The sequence below is a fragment of the Suncus etruscus genome, chromosome 7, assembly GCF_024139225.1.
Source record: "Suncus etruscus isolate mSunEtr1 chromosome 7, mSunEtr1.pri.cur, whole genome shotgun sequence".
Lineage (NCBI taxonomy): Eukaryota > Metazoa > Chordata > Mammalia > Eulipotyphla > Soricidae > Suncus > Suncus etruscus.
Window position 1 is genome coordinate 126,639,972 of NC_064854.1, and position 21,528 is coordinate 126,661,499.

Sequence of the window (21,528 nt, forward strand, 5' to 3'; positions counted from 1 at the left end):
CACGACACTCCATAGCACTGAGACTAAAGGCATCTTCAAGGAGGAAACTGCACTCCCAAGCAAGTGGAAGCAGAGGTAAAGAAATGGAGAAGCTTCTGCATGTCAAAGGAAAGTGACTAGGAAGGACACAAAGGCTGCCCACAGAAGGGGAGACACTATCCACCCAAAACTCATCTGATGAGGGACTGATGATATCCAAGATGCACAAGGTACCAAGGGGAAAACAAAACCTAGCCTTATCCCCACCCCCCAAATTGGGGAGAAGACATGAACAGACTTGTTCTCAAAGAAATACAGATGGTCGAAAGGCACATGAGAAAACGCTCCACATCATCACATTATATTGCCACCAACACAGTTGGGTTCTGGCAGATCGACTAGGGTTGACATCCCTTTTAAATGCATACCTGCTCCAGACTCCAGGTTTTCAATACACTTTTTGCCATCCTTAAACAAAACTATTCTCACATCATCAAGCCTGTGATGTGATGTTTACTGGAGCTAGATGTGATGTACACAGCCTTAAATGACTAGCCAGCTTCATCACACTCAAATACTTATTGTCTTGGGCTCCATCTGAGGTGCTAAGACTCTACAAACATAAATATACCAAGATGGAATTCAATTCCCAGCTTCGAAACATCCACTCCCAGTCGTACCATTTGTCATTATCACTGACTTTTCGGTTATCCGTATCTTCTAATTCACATCAGTAAAATATGTAGCACCTAAATTATATTTTGAATGAATGCATTTTTCTGTTCCTACTGCAATCTAGCCAAACTATTATAATCTGACCTGAATGAGTACCACATTTTTAGCTCCCATCTTTAATTTTTAGTAATCTCCCCAGCCCTAATAGGAATTTAACCATCATTTTACAGTGGTCTAACTTGGGATATAACGTTAGAATTTACTCAGGCTCATAAGCTATTGGTAGCAAAGATAATCTTTGAACATAAGCTACTTAAAGGTCCTATTCTGCACTTTAATAATATACACCTTGTGTAGAGTAGGAGTTTAATGTCTATTATAGTCAGGATCCAAGAATGAGCTCTAAGGAAAAGTCCTTTAGCAGCATTCCGGAAGGGGAAGGAAGGCAGATCATGAGTCACATCAAACAAGCCATCACCTATTCTGAGTCTCCACTAATCTAAGGTGGAGGTTAGATAATGTCAGAATTGAAGCATAGATTAAAAAAAAAAAAAAAAGATAAAATTTGACAGGCATAAATGATCTATAAACCATATTGTTATTTTGTTTTCCCTTATCTCTGAAGGTCAGTATTATGTCACTACTTCCTGGAAAATAGCATTAAATATTTAGAAAATATCTATTTGTAGTATTTTTTTCAAATAAATGTTTCCATGCTTATTAGATACATCACTCTTCAAAGCATCTAATATCTCTAATGTCAGAGTTTTTCCATTCGGGAAGGATTTAGGTTACTAGCTTTCAGAGATTAAAGATAACACGCTTTATCCAAAGATTTAGAATAAAATTTGTAGAGACAGCATAGAGATCTAGGATTTTAATTTTTTTTTTTTGGTTTGTGTGCCACACTCAGCAGTGCTCACTCAGGGCTTATCTCCTGGCTCTGCAATTAGGGATGACTCCTGGTGGGGCTAGGAGGACCATAGGGGGTGTTCGTGATCAAACTCGTTTCGGCAACATGCAAGGCAAGTGCTTGACCCAATGTACAATCTCTTCATCATCTGCCCAAGCCCATGATTTTAAGAACCACCACGAAAATTTTCATTTTGTAGTTCAAATTTGTTATGGTCTTACAAATATTTTGATCATTACATGATAGCAAGTCAAACACCTTAAAGATTCATGGACAAATGTTTCAAGATAAAAATTATTTCAAGCATACAGATATTATGCATATTACTATAAATATGATTTATTTATAAATGAGAAGAAGTTAACAATAGAACTATTTCTGGAACGGATATCTGAAATGGGTGATACTACAGTATTGGATATGTGGCCTTTTATTTTCCTGTCATTTACTATAATTATATAAAGATGAAACGTCAGCTTTAGAACCTCAAAATATTCACTTATTAAAACTATATTAACACTTTCAGAAACTATACCCAAAAATGAGACCAACATGTGCATTTATCAAACTGCGTATCAGTCATGCCAGATCCCCGTGGAGGGAATTCCCAGCATAACCTCATTCATCTGCGAGAACACAGAGCAGTCCCTGTGGAGAGGTACACATTCATCTGTTAGTCCGGCATGGTCAGCCCTTCACTCCTGATGGTTTCCTTCTTCCATGAATGTGCATGTCCAGCTGTCTGCTTCTTAGAGCAGACATTTACCTTAAAAGGAAAATAAAGTTACAATTAGTTACTAATCATTCATTCGGATCTGCATGGCACCACCACCAGTCCAAACATTTACATCGAGGGCCTCACTCTACCAGGGGTGGTCCCTAATATTTAAAAAGTAAAACTAATAAAACTTCAAAAACAAAGCCAAGAATGTTTTTCAGGGCCCGGAGAGATAGCACAGCGGCGTTTGCCTTGCAAGCAGCCGATCCAGGACCAAAGGTGGTTGGTTCAAATCCCGGTGTCCCATAGGGTCCCCCGTGCCTGCCAGGAGCTATTTCTGAGCAGACAGCCAGGAGTAACTCCTGAGCACCGCCGGGTATGGCCCAAAAGAAGAATGTTTTTCAAATAGTCATCTCCCAAGTAATTACAAATGGCACACAACTTGTTACCCTAAAGCCTTCTTAAGGAAACTTTTTCACATTTTTCATTTTTGGGTCATACCTGGCTGTGCTCAGGAATCACTCCTGGCAGGCTTGGGGGACCACACTGGACGTCGGGGATTGAATCTGGGTCAGCTGCATGCAAAGCAAGCACCTAATACACTGTACCACCTCCTCGACCTTTAAGGAAACATTTCCAAACTGAAATCCCCACAAAATAATTTTAAGATTTTAAGTTACCTTCCTCATCCACCAGCCATTGGAGGAGGACTAGGCCCCCGAAGATGATTGATTCGGCCCATTCTTCTAGGAGGGTTTCCTGGTGGTCTAATAAAAGAAGTTATTTTTTACTGGTTATTTCTACTGGTATATTACTTTAATTGATTTCTACACTCAAATAGAATCTTTATTTAAAATAGGAACTATGATTTAGATTGGGAGTTGAAAATTTCTATATGATCATCTGAGTTTGTCATTAGCAGATGAAAACCCAGGTTTTAGAGTTATTATCTTTGGGGGGGGGGCAGGTTGAGTGATGCTCAGGGGTTATTCAATATTGCTCAGAGATCAATACTGGAGGACACCACATGGGTGCCAAAAATTGAACCTGAGACAGCTGTGTGCAGAGCAAGAACTACTCACTGTACTACCTTGTCGGCCCCTTAAAGTAATTATTTCGGTTTTAAAGCTAAGATCAGTTTTCATTCCCTTAGGTTCCGTCTTTGATAGCTATTTACACTCAGCCAGAGGAATTGACTACAAAACTGGAAGTTACTTGACTGCTTTAGAGGAATGTGCAATTGTGTGAAATAGAAGTTAATTCCCATGGGCCTATGTTTCTATCTATATGTAAACTCTAATATCCAAATAATTTATTTGAAATTTAAGAGGTCTTAAAGGCATCGTATCAGTGAATAAAACCACACCCTCTTCCGTCATCGTATCTGGAATCAGATGAGTTTCTGTAGCCTTTTCCCTTTTTCACATCTTGTTGAAGCAGCGTCTTGAAACTGAAACAAGGGGCAGAACACAAGAAGCATTTTCAGTATCACAAAACTTATCTCCAGTCATAACTATCGTTTCTAGGATGATGACACATCAACACACACACACCTGCACTTCTGGAGGCCAGCTGGACACTCCAGTCCAGGACAGGTCAAACAAACAAACATTGAACGAGTTGTTCTGTGCTGAGTCTTCATCTGCTCTTAATTCTCCTACAGTCATTGCACCTTCATAACTCATTACTTCACTGCATAGTTACTTCATTGCTCTAGTAACTAGTTGATGAGTTTGTTTCTAATAGGATCACACATTACACCTGATTATTTTTCCACCTACTAAGTGTCTCTTCAGAGCGGGAAGATCAGTGCAAGAGTACAGAGCTTCTAGAACTCCATTTAAATATAATTCTATTCATGGAAGGGAAAGAACTTAACTAGGTAGAAATATTTTTTAATAAACAGTAGGTGAAGTTCATGAGGTTATTTTGTTACATTTGGCTGTGCTCTTCGGCTATTCTGTTAGGTGCCGAGGGTCACTTCTGGTGGTGCTTGGGAGACCATAGTAGGGGAAGAGATTGAATTTAGGTCTCCTAGATGCTAAGTGTACACTCAAGCCTGCTGAGTTACTGCTGTGCTCCCAATAGGAGATATTTTGGGGGTGGGGATGGGGCTACCTGATTGCTCAGGGGACCACATGGAATGCCAGGAACCTAACCTGGGTTGGTTACAGCCCCATATGATCCTTTAAGCCTTGCAGGAGTGATTCCTGAGCACAAAAAAGGAGTAAATCCTGAGCACTGCTGAGTATGGCCCAATTACTATCTCCTTCCCTGCCAAAACAAATACATTGCTTGAAATTATGATACGTGTAGACCTTTTATCTCCTGCGTCAATTCCAACCCTTCACAAAAAACTACTATTTAGAAGTTTACTTATAAAGATCTAATTTCCCATTTACTGGTATAACATGAAGTAAAAACCACACACTAAAGCTACAAATAGCACAGAGAAAATGAAGTATTTGACATCACAACGGGCAGGCCTGATCTACAGCTGCAAAATGAAATGCACCAGGGTATATATAACATTGTCTAGCCTACCAAGTCAACCAAACATTCTTAATTATGTTTGGTGTCAGATTTATTACTATACAAATACTCATTTCTCTTAAAGCAAAATATAATAAAAAATTATAATCAAACATTTTTTAAAAGCTGAACTTATTTTTAAGATACATAACAAAATGTACAGAGTGCGTCTTTAAAAGATCAATTAAAGCATTTTTTGTTTTGTTTTGTGTCTCCTGCAGTGCTCGGAGTGGTCAATCCCAGTAATACCTGGGCTAGCTGTATGGGTATGGTTTCAGTGCTCAGGTGCTTAGGCCACCCCAGCACGACTTAGTGGTGCCAGATATTGAACTCAGGGCCCAGCAAATACAGGGCATGTGCTCGTTGTTCTTTTAGTTTTCTTCCCAGTTCTTCTTTTAATATAAATACCAGGGCTATTGGGATCTATGATTATACTTACAACAAAACCACAAACTCAGCTATTCCCCAAAAGAAATCTGTTATAAAAGATAATCTCCATGGGGACTGACTCCGGCTGTCCAGCACTTGTCCTGCCAAGGAAAACGAACCAGTTAGTGCTACAAGTCCCTGAAACATGATGCATTTTATCTGATTAGGTAACAATCACAGACCCCATTTGCAACTTGTCCAGAGTTCTAATTGTAAATACAGAGGTCTGTTATATGCAAATCATTCTACGGAAGTGTAAGTAAAGCTCTGTGATCTATGGTCATTTGATTAATGCACCAACTGCCTTCCAATACAATATCTTGTAACTGTGTAGAGAGTTCAGGTTCTTTCTGCTTTTATTTGGAGTGGGGTGGGGTATGGAGAGGGAAGTTGGGCCACATCTGGCAGAATTCAGAGGGTCGTATCTGGTTATGCTGCCTGAGACTGAACGCATGTTGACCAAAATGGCCACATGTAAGGCAAAAACCTTAGTAACATAACAGACCCTCTATCAAAATTGTGGTTAAATACAAAATTTTTACATTTCAAGTGGCATTAAGTAACAATATTATATAATCAGCCCCCAAATGCAACTCTAAAACTTTTGCATATCCCCTACTAAAATTTTGTGTCTGTTAGAACACGAATTTCTGGGCAGAATGATAGCACATTTGCCTTGAACGCAGCTGACTGGGTCAGATCCGGGTTAGATCCCCAGCATTCCATATGGTGGACAGAGCCTGCCAAGAGTGATTTCTGAGCTCAGAGAAAGGAGCAACCCCTGAACGCTGCTGGGTGTGGCCACCAAACCAAACCAAACCAACAAACAAAAACCCCCACCAACTTCCTAGTTCCTCTTCATTCAGTTTCAGGAAACATGTTCTGTCTGTCTCTATGCCTAGGAAGCTCATATGGGAAATCACAACCCAACCATGCCCTTTTTTTTTTTTCTGGGCCACACCCAGCAGCACTCAGGGTTTACTCCTGGCTTTGAGCTAAGAAATTCCTCCTGGTAGGCACAGGGGACCATATGGGATGCCAGGATTCGAACCATTGTTGGTCCTGGGTCGGCCACTTGCAAGGCAAACGCCTCACCACAGTGCTATCTCTTCGGCCCCAGCCCATCTATACTTTAATCACTTAGCATGCCTCTAGGTTTACCTATGGTGTAGCATGAGTCAAAATGTCCTTCCTTTTTAATGCTAACATTGTTGAATATTAGTATTTAATTTATTTATTGAGTTTATTTATACCTCAGTTTATTTATTTGCCTGTTAATGGAAATTGGGTTGCCTCTATATTTAGGCTACTATAAAAATGCTGTTATGAATACAGATGTACAAATACCTGTTAATTTAAATATTTTGAGGAAATAAATGGGATTGATAGACAGAAAACAACACTCCCACTTTCTTAAATGTATATGGATGGAATACATGACAAATATTCTAAATAGTAGTGTTTTGTAAATAAAAATTTTTTTGTATTCTAAGTACTCAAAAATATGTTGATGAAAATGAACACCTTTCTTTTTTATTGGGGGGGGGGTCACACCCGGCATCACTCAGGGGTTACTCCTGACTTTCTGACTCTATGCTCAGAAATCGCTCCTGGCAGGCTCGGGGGACCATATGGGATGCCGGAATTCGAACCAATGACCTTCTGCATGAAAGACAAACGCCTTTCCTCCATGCTATCTCTCCAGTCTCAGAAAATGAACACTTTTCTATAACAGGGTTTCACTGATTCTATTTAGACAAATCCTTATGCTAAGTAAATCGAATCAGTTTTTCAAACCTCTTGAAAACAGAAGCTAGTACAAAATATTACTCTTTCAGTCTTTCAAATCAAGTAGTCAGAATATTTGGGGAAAGCACTCTCTGTCAATTACTTGGCTTTCTATTTCCCAAACCAGCCTCTCCACTTCCCTTAGTCTTGGCTTTTCCTCTTTCCTGGAACAGTCTCTTTTCAGGTGTCCACTTTGACCTGAATTATCACACAACTGCTGAGGAAAAAGGGCCACACACAAAGACAGGACACAGAAGACAAGGATGGCTCCTTTATGGGTCAATGACTATTCTAAGGTTAATCATATGGAATTGAATAAATGTGCTGCCAGCTATTAGTTGCTAATAAATGAAATCTTTCTTTTTTTCCCCCACCTCCTAAATGCAATCTTTCTAAAAGAAAACGGGCCTAACAGGAATTTATCACTTCTTCCTTTGTGATCTGAAAGAATGAAATTGTATCATATTATTTGTTGCTGTTGTTGCTGACATTTTCCCTCCCAGTAAAGGCAGAAAACTCCCCACACCATTAAAAAAAAAAGAAGAAAAAAAGAAGGCTCTGTCCCCAATATCCTCAGAAGGGGAAAAAGTAGTTTGAATGTAAGTGACATTTCCAACTGTAAAAATGAGATAAATGGATCTTATTTAAGTGGATCAATGTGAATATATTCAGAGCATGACACAGTAAAAAAAAAAAATTAAGAAAATTATCAAGCTTAACTAGAAGCGATTAAACAAGTACAAGTGCCCTGAACTAAGATGAAATCTTGATGCTTTTTTCTTCCAGTAAATACTAACTTCCTTGTTTTCATTTTGTTTTTCATGAGAGTAGAAGGGAGTGAGGTTTTTCAAGAGCAATGTATACTCAGCAAGAAATTGTCTCTCAACCTAAGCATGAGACTATTCAAACAGAGCCGATTCTAGGGGCAATGATAATAAAACAACTACTTAAGCTCTACAATTAGATCAATTAATTGAAGTAAGTACGCTGACTCACCACCAACACTTAGGAGTCCCTGGAGTGAAAGAGCCAGGCAGTTCCAGCACTGTTTGTTTGGACAATCACAATGAGCTGGTCCCTTCCAGGTACTGTGTGAATCACTGTATGGTCGCTATCAATATATATATTTAACCAACATATCTATATCTATTGGTTTTTGGGCCACACCCGGTGGTGCTCAGGGGTCACTCCTGGCTCTATACTCACAAATCACTCTGGCAGGCTCTGGAGACCAACCATATGGGCTGCTGGGGATTGAGCCTGGGGCCATCCGGGATTGGCAGCGTACAAGGCAAATGCCCTACCACTGTGCTATCTCTCTGGCTTCTCCTTGCACCAATTTTGTTGTTGTTTTGGGGTTGGTGGATTTTTGTTTGTTTTGAGGCCACACCTAGCTGTTCCCATGGATTACTCATAGCTCTGCATTCAGGAATCTCCAGGCAGCAACTGGGGTTTACCATATGGACTGACTGCCGGGATCGAAGCCCAGGTCCATCCCAGGTCAGCATGTCGGGCAAACGTTTGCTCTGCTCTACCGCTGTGCCATCATCACTCGGGCCCCCTCTATCTGTATTCCTGACATTTGGACGCTTTGCTCTGCAAATGATCTAACTTGCTCCTCCAGGTGGGGCTTCTGCGTGTTCTGCTTGAAATCGGAGCCAGAACAAAATAAAAATAAAGCAAAACCAATTGGGGGAAAATCGAGCAAAAGCTTTTTGTTTCTTTTTTGAATCTGATGGTCTTTTACACACTGTAGGGAAAAGAAGGCAACCACCTTGGTGACAGCCAAGGAGGCTGATGTCAGCCTGGACTCACATGGTGTGGCATCCCCTGGTGTTTGTGTGTGTGTGTGTTGCTATGTAATGGTGTGTGTGTGTGTGTGTGTGTGTGTGTGTACTGCTGTGTAATGTGACAGCCAAGAGGGGTGTGTGTGTGTGTCATAGCCAAGGAGGCTGATGTCATCTTGGACTTATGTGGTGTGACATCCCCGGGTGTGTGTATGTGTGTGTGTCTGTACTTACGTGGTGTGTGTTGCTACGTAATGGGGTGTGTGTCTGTGTGTCTGTGTGACAGCCAAGGAGGCTGATGTCATCTTGGACTTATGTGGTGTGGCATCCCCGGGTGTGTGTGTGTGTGTGTGTGTGTGTGTGTACTGCTCTGTAATGTGACAGCCAAGAGGGAAGTGTGTGTGTGTGTGTGTGTGTGACAGCCAAGGAGGCTGATGTCATCTTGGACTTACATGATGTGGCATCCCCGGGTGTGTGCGTGAGTGTGTGTGTGTGTGTGTGTGTGTGTAGGAGACCCCAAAGCCGCTTCTCCCCATTAATTGATTAATGAGTCGGACAACAACAATAATAATTAATAACCGGTTAAAAATCTAACCCTCCCCCGGCCGGGCCGGCGTCCAAGTCAGCCCCGAAGTGAAGGCCCCGAGATCGCGAAGCCACGTCCTCCAGCCCCGCACCCCAAGTGTCCCCCGGGGCACCCCGACATTCCGGGCCGAGCCCCTCCGCAAGCCCCAGCCGCGGATCTCGCCGTCGCCCGGCCGGCCTGACAGTCACACACCCTCATTCGCTCTCACCGTTCGAGATGTAGACCATCTTGCCCCCGCGCCGCCCGCTTCCGGGCGACCGGCCGACTGGGTCCTCCCGGCTTCCGTCGCTCCTTCCGCTTCCGGCGTGACCAATCGGGGGCGACGGAAGGGCGGAAACGCGACGGCATTGGCTGCCTCTTCCGAGGCCACGCCCACCCGAACACAGCCGAACACAGGGTGTCGTCACAGTGTCGATTTCCGGGACCGTGGGTCACTTTCGGTAGGCGGCGACCGGATGTGACGTGTCGTTTCTTTGCTTTAAAGGAAAGCGCGCGCTTTTTGAGCCTTTCTGCAAAGATGGCTGACAGGCTGCGGGAAGTTCTTTAAGTGCTTATTATTTTATTATTTTAGTGCTTAGTATTCTTTTGGGAGGTAAGTAGAGGCCTTTGAAACAGTTTTATTTTTACCCCGGGGGAAAAAGTTTTCTTTAGTTTTTATTGGATTTTAATTTCACTTCTTTCCTTTTTTTATTTGATCTCTTTTTTTTTTCTTTTTCTTTTATTTATCATTATTATTTGGTTTTTGGGCGGTGCTCAAAGGTTGCTCCTGGCTCTGCACTCAGAAACTGCTCCTGGCAGGCTCAGGGGACCCCCTGGGATGCCAAGTTCAAACCCCAGCCCACCCAGGCTCTGCCGCATGCGAGGCAAATGCCCTTCGGCTATGCTATTGCTCCAGCCCCTTAAATGTTAATTTTCTCTGTGACTGTAGGTACAAAAGGATTTCAAAGCAGAAGCTAAGGAAATCTTAACTCCTGGAACCTACTTTTTTTATTTTTTATTTTTATTTTGGGTCACACCCGATGGCTCTCTGGGTTCCTCCTGGCTCTGCACTCAGAAATGGCTCCCAGCAGGCTCTGGGGACCATATGGGAAACCGGGGTTCGAACCACTGTCTGTCCTGGGTGGACTGCATGCAAAGCAAATGCCCTACCACCATCCCATCTCTCCCGCCTCTCTTGACCATGTTTTGTCTTTTTTTGTTGTTGTTTGCAAAACCTCACCTGGTGGTGCTCAGGACATACTGTTGACTTTGTGCCCAGGTGGTGGTGCTTAGGGAAACATAGGCAGGTACTGGGGATTGAAATGGGGCCAGGTGCATGTAAGGCAACACTTGTTTTGTTTTGGGGGCACATCCAGCCCCGCTCAGGAGTTACTCCTGGCAGGCTCAGGGGACCATATGGGATGCTGGGAATCGGCTGCTGCAAAGCAAACGCCCTACTGCTGTGCTATCCCTCCGGCTCCCAAGTTTTCTGTTTTTGAAGCTGAATAAAGTGGAGCCCAGCATCATCTGTAGGCTTGTGGTTCCATGTGGTGAAGCACTGACTTGTAGTGTGAGTTTTCTTGTCTACTTAAACCACTATATCTGTGTGGATTGTTTATTGCAGGGAACTACATCCGGACCAGCTACTCCTGTCCTCACTGGAGCGGGGTAATTGGGATTCCTTTTTCCCCGCTGGAGACTATAGTGTAGAACATTCAACCTGTCCAGCTACAGCTGGTGCCTTCCGAACAGCCTGGACCCGAACTCTCAACATCTGTGAGTGAAATGTTTCTCCGGAAAATCCCCTCTGTTCTATTTGGATGGATGATGGGGATAATTTCCTGGATCTTCACACCTTTTTGTAGACAGATGGGTTCTGTTTGGTTTCGAGCTTTGGCTTTAAGTTGGCTGTGGTCCGAATTGCCAATGAAATTATATAATCGCATTGCTACCCTTTCCTTCCCTGAAATGCTCCTGATCATTTTTGGAGTTTCAGTATTTCTGAACATTGTCTTTTTGGGCATATGTATTGGCTGGTCATTAAAGGATAAAAAGAAGAAGAGATCTGAAACACCTCCCATCACGGAAAAAGAAGGTATTTATCCTGTAAAAACACAGGCCCAAGCCAAAGATTTAGAAAAAGAAAATTCTCCGATTTCTAGTACTAGTCCACAACCATCCTTACTCAATCCACAGGTTGATCCTAAGTCTATCGGAGATGGTGAAGTAATTTCTGCTCATTCTGGAGCGGAGTCCAAGGATACATTACCACCTCTACCCTCCATGCCACAGAGTAATATTGCTAACCTGAACTCAGATCCCTTACTTAAGAAAAAGGAGATGATCTTTCTACCTCTTGATAGGAATCGTATAACCCAATTTCGAAAGGCGTGTTCAGATCATGGTCCAGTCTCATCATACTGTATACAGTTTCTTCGGTCATGGTGTGAAGAAGAGCGTTGGATTCTCCATGATTTTCAGACAGTTGTTAATGTATGTTTAACTTCATCTCAGCGTGCTCAATGGGAAAAGTTTTATGTGAAAGAGGTTAAAGCCAAACTTTATAGTCCGGGTAATACTAAAAAGAAGGTATCCGGAGTGACTGTATCCTATGAGATGCTGATGGGGGAAAATGAGTTCTCCAAAGTGCAAAAACAGTGTCAATTACCCTATACTGTGTTGGAGATTGTAAAGGACATTGCGTTAAGGGCTTGGGAAAGTGTTGACACAGAAGTTTCTCATTGATGCTCTATACAACATGAAAGACAAGAAAGATCTTTGAGTGGAAGTGCTCATCACTCTGTGGAAGTGAAAATTCAAAATTCAAAACAATCCGGGCAGTAACAGTCTGATGTGTCTGTTATTTAGCTCTTTTCCAAGACCAGTTCAAATCCATACTTCGCTTCACCTGCCACCAAGAATAAATCTCAGGGTTTTTGAGATGTTTATTCATTTGTCCTTACCTGTAACATCTACAATACAGGATTGCCTAAATTTTTTGTTGTTGTTGTTGTTGTTTATTTTGGGCCACACCAAGCATCAGGGGTTACTCTTGGCTCTGTGTTCAGAAATCGCTCCTGGCTTGTGGGACCATATTGGATGTTGGGGATCGAACCTGAGTCTGTCCTGGGTCAGCCATGTGCAAGGAAAACACTCTACCACTGTGCTACCACTCTGGCCCTTAAAGAAGAGCTGAGAGACAATGATAAGATTTATTGCAATTTTGCAACACTAAGAGGAATTTTTTTTGAAGAAAATATATATTTGAAAATTACCATCAGTGCTGTTAATACATTTGAAACGTTTTTCTTTTGATGGTATGCGAATGAAAAACTAGATTTATGTGGACATTCCTTTAGAAGAGTTCATTTTATCACCGTTCACCACTGAGTTAAAAGACAAAACTGATAAGTACAACTAATCATCCGTTTCAAACCATTATGTGAACTTAATACTGGGCACTGTACATCGTATTGTAAAAATGCTTCAAGAAAACGCTGGATTAAATTTGGCAACTGGAAGGTTACAGAAGTCTCTAATACATCAGTGAAGTCTTCAGCAGTTTATATTCTTTTTTTAAATATATCTTAGAGATCTACAGCATCTGGCTCAATTATTCCCAACTAATTTACTCCTTTTCAGTTTCTATTAATGTTCTACTGTTTTTTTTTTTTTTTTCTTTTCCCACTGAAACAACTTCAGAATGAGTTTGAAAACTCTGGACTCTCACTTCGGTGAATTTTGTGGTGATTTTCTAACATGTTTTTTATATTATTCATAATTGCTTTAATTATGCCTACAACATAATTATGTTTTTTTCTCCACAGATTACGAAAAAGGCTTGTGCATTTATTGATATTGTTCCATATTATGATATAATACTAGACTATACTTTTCTGTTTTATTTTTTGTAGCTTACTGATAAATCTTATTTCTCCACCTTCTGTTTTCAGGATAGAATCTAGATGCACAACTTCGGTGAATCTATACTTCTTGATTTGGATTCCTTTTTTCAGTGCTCTGTCATTACTCAAAAGTATTACAGATGTACTTTTCACTATTGTTAGAAGTATTTTCCATGTTCTTTATGCTCATGAAATTCTCTTTCAGATATGTTTCAAGTCTTGGAAGAATTTTTTTGATTTTGAAGTAACTTTTCCACTTGGCTTGCTTGCGATTATATTTTGAAGAGCTTTAAACCATTCCAGCTGACTTTTTCATTTGTTATCTTTGGATACATTTCAGTTGCAAGTTTGTGTGTGTGTGTGTGTGTGTGTGTACATTTCAGTTGCAAGTTTAGTTTAGATGTGTGTGTGCACGTATGTGTGTGCTGGCCACCTTTCTGTCTGTTCATTGTTTGTATTGTCTTTTGTCCGTTTGTATTCTATATATTGTATATAACCCTTTCTTCCTCACTTCCCTCTTAACTGATTGATGCGTTCTGCCAGAACTAATCCTCTCTTCCCTCAGCCTTAACGTTCTTTATACAGAAACTCCCTCCACTCCTCCAGTCATCTGCTCCATAGACTGCTATAAGCTTCTGGTTTGTGTATTTTGAAGAGATCCACGGCTTTCAGAGTTCTGCTTACCAGTGACAATTATGAAGCATTTGTTCGACTCCTCGAGACTCCATGAATGGCTGAAACGGTTTTCCAGATTCTTTGTTTCAGATCTTTTCAATTGGACTTGATGAAGACATTCACTTCTTATGTATATGTCTTATGGGTATATTTCTTTGATTTGTATATGCCTCTATTTCCTATTTTCTTTTTTTTTTTTTTTCAGGCCATACCCATTTGATGCTCAGGGGTTACTCCTGGCTAAGCGCTCAGAAATTGCCCCTGGTTTGGGGGGACCATATGGGATGCTGGGGGATTGAACCGAGGTCCTTCCTTGGCTAGCGCTTGCAAGGCAGACACCTTACCTCTAGGGCCACCTCACCAGCCCCTATTTCCTATTTTCTTAAGTACTTATAGTTGTTCTCCCACCCCCATCCCTGTTTTTAATTCTACTTTTAGGACTACTTTTAGATAACATTTTCTAGCATGTTTTTTGCTAAAATTAATTTTTTTAGTTTTGCTGATTTGTCATTTTTTCCCAGTTAGTCTCTTGTATCTTGTGGCAAGATTTTTGCATGGGCCCATTAAATCAGAAAATTGTAGGTACAGAAATGAGTTTCTGTCCATTAAGGATGGAACCTCAATTTTTTTCTTGAAGCAGGGAGGTTCTCCACCTGAAATATCTTGTCTTGGTAAATTGACTAAGCTCACATCACTCAAAAATTGGCCGAACTCCCCTGTATCTTGTACCTTATTTTCGGACTTAGCATGGACTTCTGCATGGATTCTTCCTAAGAAAGAAGAGCTTGGAAAATCTTTTTCTTCTCACGCCAAAAAGCCCTGATAACCATCAGTGTGATAACCAGTGACATTTGGGGTGCATCTGCTGTCAACCAGGAATGGGCTCAAAACTGTGTCCCAAAATGGGTTTTTGGGCTATCCTGGTTATGACTTGAAAATAAACTTCATCTTGCCTGCAAGGCAAACTTCCTTAGGATCTCTTACTCTGGATTACCAGGTGACTCTCCGATTCCTTCATAAGATCTTCATAATCTACCAGATCCATGATCTCTGAATTCTGGCTTTGTCATGTGGTCTACAAAGGAAGACTTTTTGAGAACCTTCCAGAATGTACTTTGGGGATTGTGAAATAATCTTGTCTGGACCCTGTAGTTGATTCCTTGACTCATGTTTTTAGGCCCAAAAGTCTTGTCTTTACATTTTTCCTTTTGATGTGCCTATGCAAGTTGATGCTTTTCGCTTATTTTATTTTTTACCTTGTCTTTTCAAGGCCTGTTACTTATTTTCCATGTTGTTTTAATTTTTAAGGATGTGAGGTAAATAGAGACCTTTGAAGTAGTTACCATCTGTTTCTTTGTTCCCATGGCCTTTCTTCCGGCTTTACCCCCTCCCCATGGGGAAGGGGTTTTGTTTTGGATCTCAATAAATGGGAGGCAGGATGTTTAGTGGTGAGTTATCCAGGTTTGTGGTTCCACTTGGTGGAGCGACTGACTTGTGGGGGAACAGCTGGCTCTGTGAATTTTCTTGCCTGTTAAAACCTTCATATCTGTGCGGATTACTTATTGGGGTGAACTACAACCAGACCAGAATCTTCTACCCTCCCCAGGTAGGATGTATAGGATTCCCCTTTCTCCACTGAGGACTGTGGAACTTTCAACCTGTCCAGCTACATTCTTTTATTTTAATTTTTTATTGAAACCATTGTGATCTACAAAGTCCTTCATAGTTAATGTGCAGATATACAGTGAGTCAGGGCCCTTCCTATCACCAGTGTCAACCTCCCTCCACCTGTGGACCCAGAGTGCATCCTCTACCACCACCCTTTGTCCCCTGGCCTGCCAGTATAACAGGCCTCTTTAAGTTTAGATTGTTCAAGTTTAGGTCTTTGAGTCTCTTGTCATTGACTTTGGCTTGGATATTTAGACTTCATCTTTTTTTTTTATTTTTATTGAAACAATTGCGATCTACAGAGTCCTTCATAGTCAAATTTCAGATATACTATGAGCCAGGGCCCTTCCCACCACCAGTGTCAGCCTCCCTCCACCAAAGGATCCAGAGCACATCCTATCCCACCACTCTTCGTCTCCTGGCTTGCCAATGTCACAGGCTCCTTTGAGTTTAGATTGTTTTAAGTTTAGGTTCCATGGTTCTTGATTCTATTATCATTGACTTGGGCTTGGATATTTAGTTCTGCCTTAGTTATTTCCCCGCCAGTGCATCCAAGACCATTTGGCTCCAGCCTTTCTTTATTCCTTTCCTCTTAGTTTTATAGAAAAATGCGGGAATATATGGTAAAATTAAGTCATCTGTGTCCCAAGGTTCTATGAGAAAGATGAGAGCTCCTATTTAAGATATATGATAAGAATTATATAATAAATAATAAAAAATGATGTGTGTGGCAATTTTTTTTTTTTTTTTTTTTTTGGTTTTTGGGCCACACCCGTTTGACGCTCAGGGGTTACTCCTGGCTATGTGCTCAGAAATCGCCCCTGGCTTGGGGGGACCATATGGGACGCCGGGGGATCGAACCACGGTCCTTCCTTGGCTAGCGCTTGCAAGGCAGACACCTTACCTCCAGCGCCACCTACCCGGCCCCGGCAATTATTTTTTAAAGAAATTTCCAGTATTGCTATTTGTGGGCTTGAAGGGACTCTCTTCGGACTGAGCTAGTGCCATCATGAGTTTTATTGCTCCATTTTGGAGAGTACGTGGACAGGCGTTCTCTGGGTTTAAATATGCACTCGGATTTTTCTGTCCAGGGCAGAGGGAGTTGACTTTTCCATCAGCACTTTTGTAAAGTTACCAAAACAGGTTTGAGGCCTATTCAACATCCTATTTCATCTCCTCGGGAAGGTTCTTGGATCACTTCAACTAATCAGTTGAAAAACTACATTTTAGAATTAAGGGTGTTTTTTCAAGGTTGGTTAAAGTTAACTTATTTATTTTTTTAGCCACGCCTGGCAAGCACACAAGGGTTACTCCTGGTTCAGAAATCACTCCTGGTCAGCTCTGGGAACCCTGTGGGATGCCGATATCAATATCGAACCTGGGTTGGCTAAATGCAAGGCAACCCCCCCTACTTGCTATGCTATCACTCCGATTAACTCTTCTAACCTCTGGTCTCGACAAAAATTGTCTTCCTACCCCAATACTTAAATTGGACAAAAGATTCCTTTGAAAAGTTTGCAGCATAATTGGAGGATGGCCTTGTGGTAAATATTGGAAGGGTCATTCATTTTCCCAAGGACCTTTAAAAACTTTCATCGAATCGCAGTGAGTCACATAGTTAGAAAGTTGTTTGCGATTATACAATATTATACAATATTCCAGGACCCATCTTTCACTACTGCACATTTCCCACCATCAGTGCTCCCAGCTCCCCTCCCATACACACTCCTTCCCTAACCTGCCTCCCTCTTTCCCTTTAGGCAATAGTTTGCAATACCCTTATTGAAAAGGTAGGGCGCATATTACTTTTATCTCCTTCCAGCACCCAGTTCTTGTGCTGAGTCATCATTTCCAACTATGATTGTCATAGTAGTCCCTTCTCTGTCCTAATTGTACCCCTCTCCCTTACCAATGGCTGGCTTTCTCCCAGCCGTCCTGGCCCTTGTTCCAATTTTATTTGAGTATTATTGCCATACTACGTTGTGTGCATTTTTTAATGCCCCATAAATGAGTGCACTATGCCTTTCACAGTAGGACTCATTTCACTCTGCATGTCTATGTATAAGGAATTTTACCCATGTACCTTATCCATTATAAGAAATTTAATTTCTTAATATACAATGGAATACCTATATGCACTCATCTTTTCATCTTGATCACTTGGGTTGTTCCAAGAATCTGTTAACATTTTATTATTTTTTTGATTTGTGGGCCACACCTGGCAGCGGTAGTGCTCAGGGGTTCCTCCCGGCTCTGCTCAGAAATCGCAGGCTCGGGGGACCATATGGATGCCAGGGATCTAACCTGGGTTCTGTCCTGGATCAGCCGTGTGCAAGGCTGTGCTATCACTCTAGCCCTGAAATCTCTTTCTGAGCAATCCTCTCATGACAGAGAATGACCCTATGTGGAAATCCCCTTATCTTGCATCTTAGACACTGAAATTGAGTGAGTGCCTTTTGATCTTAAATTGATCTTAAATTTTGATTCGTAAGCTTTCCAGGTCCACCATGAACTATTAATTTTTTTACCCCTCTCCCTTCCTCCTTTACGAATTCCTCTCAAGTTTGGCAACACTGCTGTTGCATTTGTGACTTTTTTCTTTGGGGGTGTGGTGTGGTGGGCGTTGAGTACATTCCTTGCAGTACTCAGGTATTACTCTTATGTTTTGTGGACTTATCTGTGGTGCCAGGGATCTAACTTGGTCAGTAGGATACAACACAGATCCTTAAACTTGTGCTCTTTCTTGGCCCTAATTTCTCAAACACTTAAATTCTGTAAGTTCTATGAAATACTCCTTGTTTCTCTCCATGTGGATCTTGGTTCCCCTGACTGCTTGCACACCTACCTTTCATTTCACACCTCAACACCCCTGATGTCTGCCTGCTTTCTCCTACATTCCCCTTTATTTTCTTACTAACACAATAAATATGTTGCTAGGGGCCAGAGAGACAGTATGGAGGTAGGGTGTTTGCCTTGCATGCAGGGCAATGGTTCGAATCCCGGCATCCTGTATGGTCCCCTGAGCCTGCCAGGAGCGATTTCTGAGTGTAGAGCCAGGAGTAACCCCTGAGCGCTGCCGGGTGTGACCCAAAAACCAAAAAAGAAAAAAAAACTTTGCTATTTGACTAATGAGTTTTGTCTATTTATTAAATATGACATGTCATTTTCTTAACATTGCCTACCTGGTGGCTTGTTAAATCTTCAAGGTCTGTTTTACGTCATGACAGGCGTTGGTACTCAAATATTTGTTGGCTTCGAGAAGTGTCTTTTTTTTTTTTTGTTTGTTTGTTTTTTTGTTTTTTGTTTTTTTTTTTTGAGTCACACCCGGCAGTGCTCAGGGGTTATTCCTGGCTCCAGGCTCAGAAATTGCTCCTGGCAGGCACGGGGGACCATATGGGCGCCGGGATTCGAACCGATGACCTCCTGCATGAAAGGCAAACGCCTTACCTCCATGCTATCTCTCCGGCCCCAGAGAAGTGTCTTTCTAATTAAGGTCTCCTAAACTCCTCAGTGAGCCCTCCCAGGTTTTTGTTTGCTTTTTTGTTTTTTTTTTTTTTTGGTTTTTGGGCCACACCCGGCGTTGCTCAGGGGTTCCTCCTGGCTGTCTGCTCAGAAATAGCTCCTGGCAGGCACGGGGGACCATATGGGACACCGGGATTTGAACCAACCACCTTTGGTCCTGGATCGGCTGCTTGCAAGGCAAACGCCGCTGTGCTATCTCTCCGGGCCCTGCTTGTTTGTTTTTGGGGGGGGCTACACCTGGCAGGCTCGGGGGACCATATGGGATGCCGGAGATTGAACCTGAATCCGTCCTGGCTCAGTTGTGTGCAAAGCAAACTCCCTACCACTGTGCTACTACTGCAGACCCATCTCCCCAGGTTTGGTACTAGGACCACAGAAACAACACCTACCTCAAAGGAGAGGATTGGACATTGCTAGGCAGTCTCTGATCTCCTCTACCTTCAGATATTTTTTCTACCTAGTTTAGGTTAATTCTTGCTAATGAAGTATCTCCCCAAGCTTTATTCATATGCTTTATTCATATTCATAAACTTGATTGATTGATTGGTTTTTGGGCCACACCCAGCGGCGCTAAGGGATTACTCCTGGCTCTGCACTCAGAAATCACTTCTGGCAGGCACGAGGGACCATATAGGATGCTGGGATTTGAACCACCACCCGTCCTGGCTTGGCTGTGTGCAAGGCAAACACCCTACCGCTGTGCTATCCCTGGCCCTCAGATGCCAGTTTAATCAGATCTTGTCTTTCTCCTGTTCACTGTCTTTTGTTTTCTCCTTCCATCTGACAAATTGCCTAAATATTTCTGTTCTGGCATGGGAACCTGCCCTCCTAGCGTTCTCTCTCTTGACTTCTAATGCCTTAAGATAGATTCCTTGTTTTTCTCTGTTTCTTCTCAGCTTTTCTCCTGATGGATAGTTTCTCACACTCAGATGAAGTATGTTTCTGTTAAATGGAATGATGAATAAAAATTTTGAGAGGACTTGGCAAGTTGGAAAAAAATAGATATGTTACTTTTCCCCTTAACTTCCTTTATAAACTGCATGCTTGTTCTAAATCATAAATGGTTCTGGAGTAGTAGGACCGTGGCTAACTTGAACAGAAATAAAACATGCACAAACTGCTTACCGAATTGCAAAGCTGTAGAAGAAAAATAAGGTCCATTTTTTGGGGCGGAGGGTTGGGCCACACCTGGCAAGCACTCAGGATATACAGATTGCTTGCATATATATATATGTTTCAATAGATATGCTTGCTTCTTTTTCTTTTTTCTTTTTTTTTTTTTTGTTTGTTTGTTTTTGGCTCATACCCACCAGTGCTTAGGGGTTCCTCCTGGCTCTATGCTCAGAAATCGCTCCTGGCAGGCTCAGGGGACCAAATGGGATGCCAGGATTCGAACCACCAACCTTCTGCATACAAGGCAAACACCTTACCTCCATGCTATCTCTCTGGCCCCACTTGCTTCTTTTTCTTGTTAGTGTTTTCATTTTTATGTGTGTGTTTTAGTTTTTTTTGGGGGGGGGCAGGTCTTAGAGTGATTAGCAGACGATGCAGGGCCTGCATTTGAACCCACACTCCCTCCTATGCATATACTGCAGCCTTTTAAACAATCTCTCTAGTTCAGTATATTCCTTTTCTGCAGGTATATCCTAGAAATAAAATTGCTAGAGAAATGGTGTTTTGATCTTCAGATTTTTGAGGAGACGTAATGCTGTTTTTTAGAATGTTACAGAAACATACACTCTTACCAACAGTTAGTTCTTTTGACTACTTTAGTGTGACTGTGAAAGATTCGCAATGACAACAGCCCTTGGTCTGTGTCAGGTGCTATTCTAAGCACAATCCATCGATTCATTTACTCATCATGAAAATAATAGCTAATGGTTCTGTAGCATTTACGCTGGCCTGACAACCTTGTAAGTACCTCTTGTGCATTAACATACTTAGACTTCAATCTTATTAAGTGGGGTCTATTCTTTCCTTTTTACCAATAAAACCGAGTGATTAAGAATGTATGAAGTTGCCCACAGCTAGTAAGAAGCAGTGCTCTGCATTAAAGTGTGTGCATTAAAGGCCAATTTGTGTGCATTTCTTCCTTTGCTATGCTAATTTCCCCATACAGAAGCAGAGGTACTGAAATGGAAAGATACAATTTAATGAGGCATAGAGAAATATTCACAATATATTATGGCATAGATGTTCTGTGGTTTCTGGAGATCTTGAATATATCTGTTTTCTCAGTTACAAAAATAGTTTCTCCTTTTATTTTCCTCAGCACCTTTAGCATAACATTCTCAAATATCAACAAGTTACCTTCCTGTCTATTATTTTTGGCTGTGAACAAAGAAATTACCCCTGGTGATACTTGGGATACG

The 21,528-nt window shown here is 41.7% G+C and overlaps 1 protein-coding gene across 1 annotated transcript; it reads right to left on the bottom strand.

The window, feature by feature from the left end:
* Positions 1-2,961: 2,961 nt before the first annotated feature.
* On the bottom strand, positions 2,962-9,667 carry SELENOK (selenoprotein K). The gene is made up of 4 exons (XM_049776222.1): positions 9,616-9,667; positions 5,257-5,347; positions 3,652-3,735; positions 2,962-3,052 (listed from the first exon to the last, which is right to left on the bottom strand). Exons 1-4 carry the CDS (start codon positions 9,632-9,634, stop codon positions 2,962-2,964), a joined length of 285 nt encoding a protein of 94 aa, XP_049632179.1. The 5' UTR covers positions 9,635-9,667.
* Between the last annotated feature and the right edge of the window lie 11,861 nt (positions 9,668-21,528).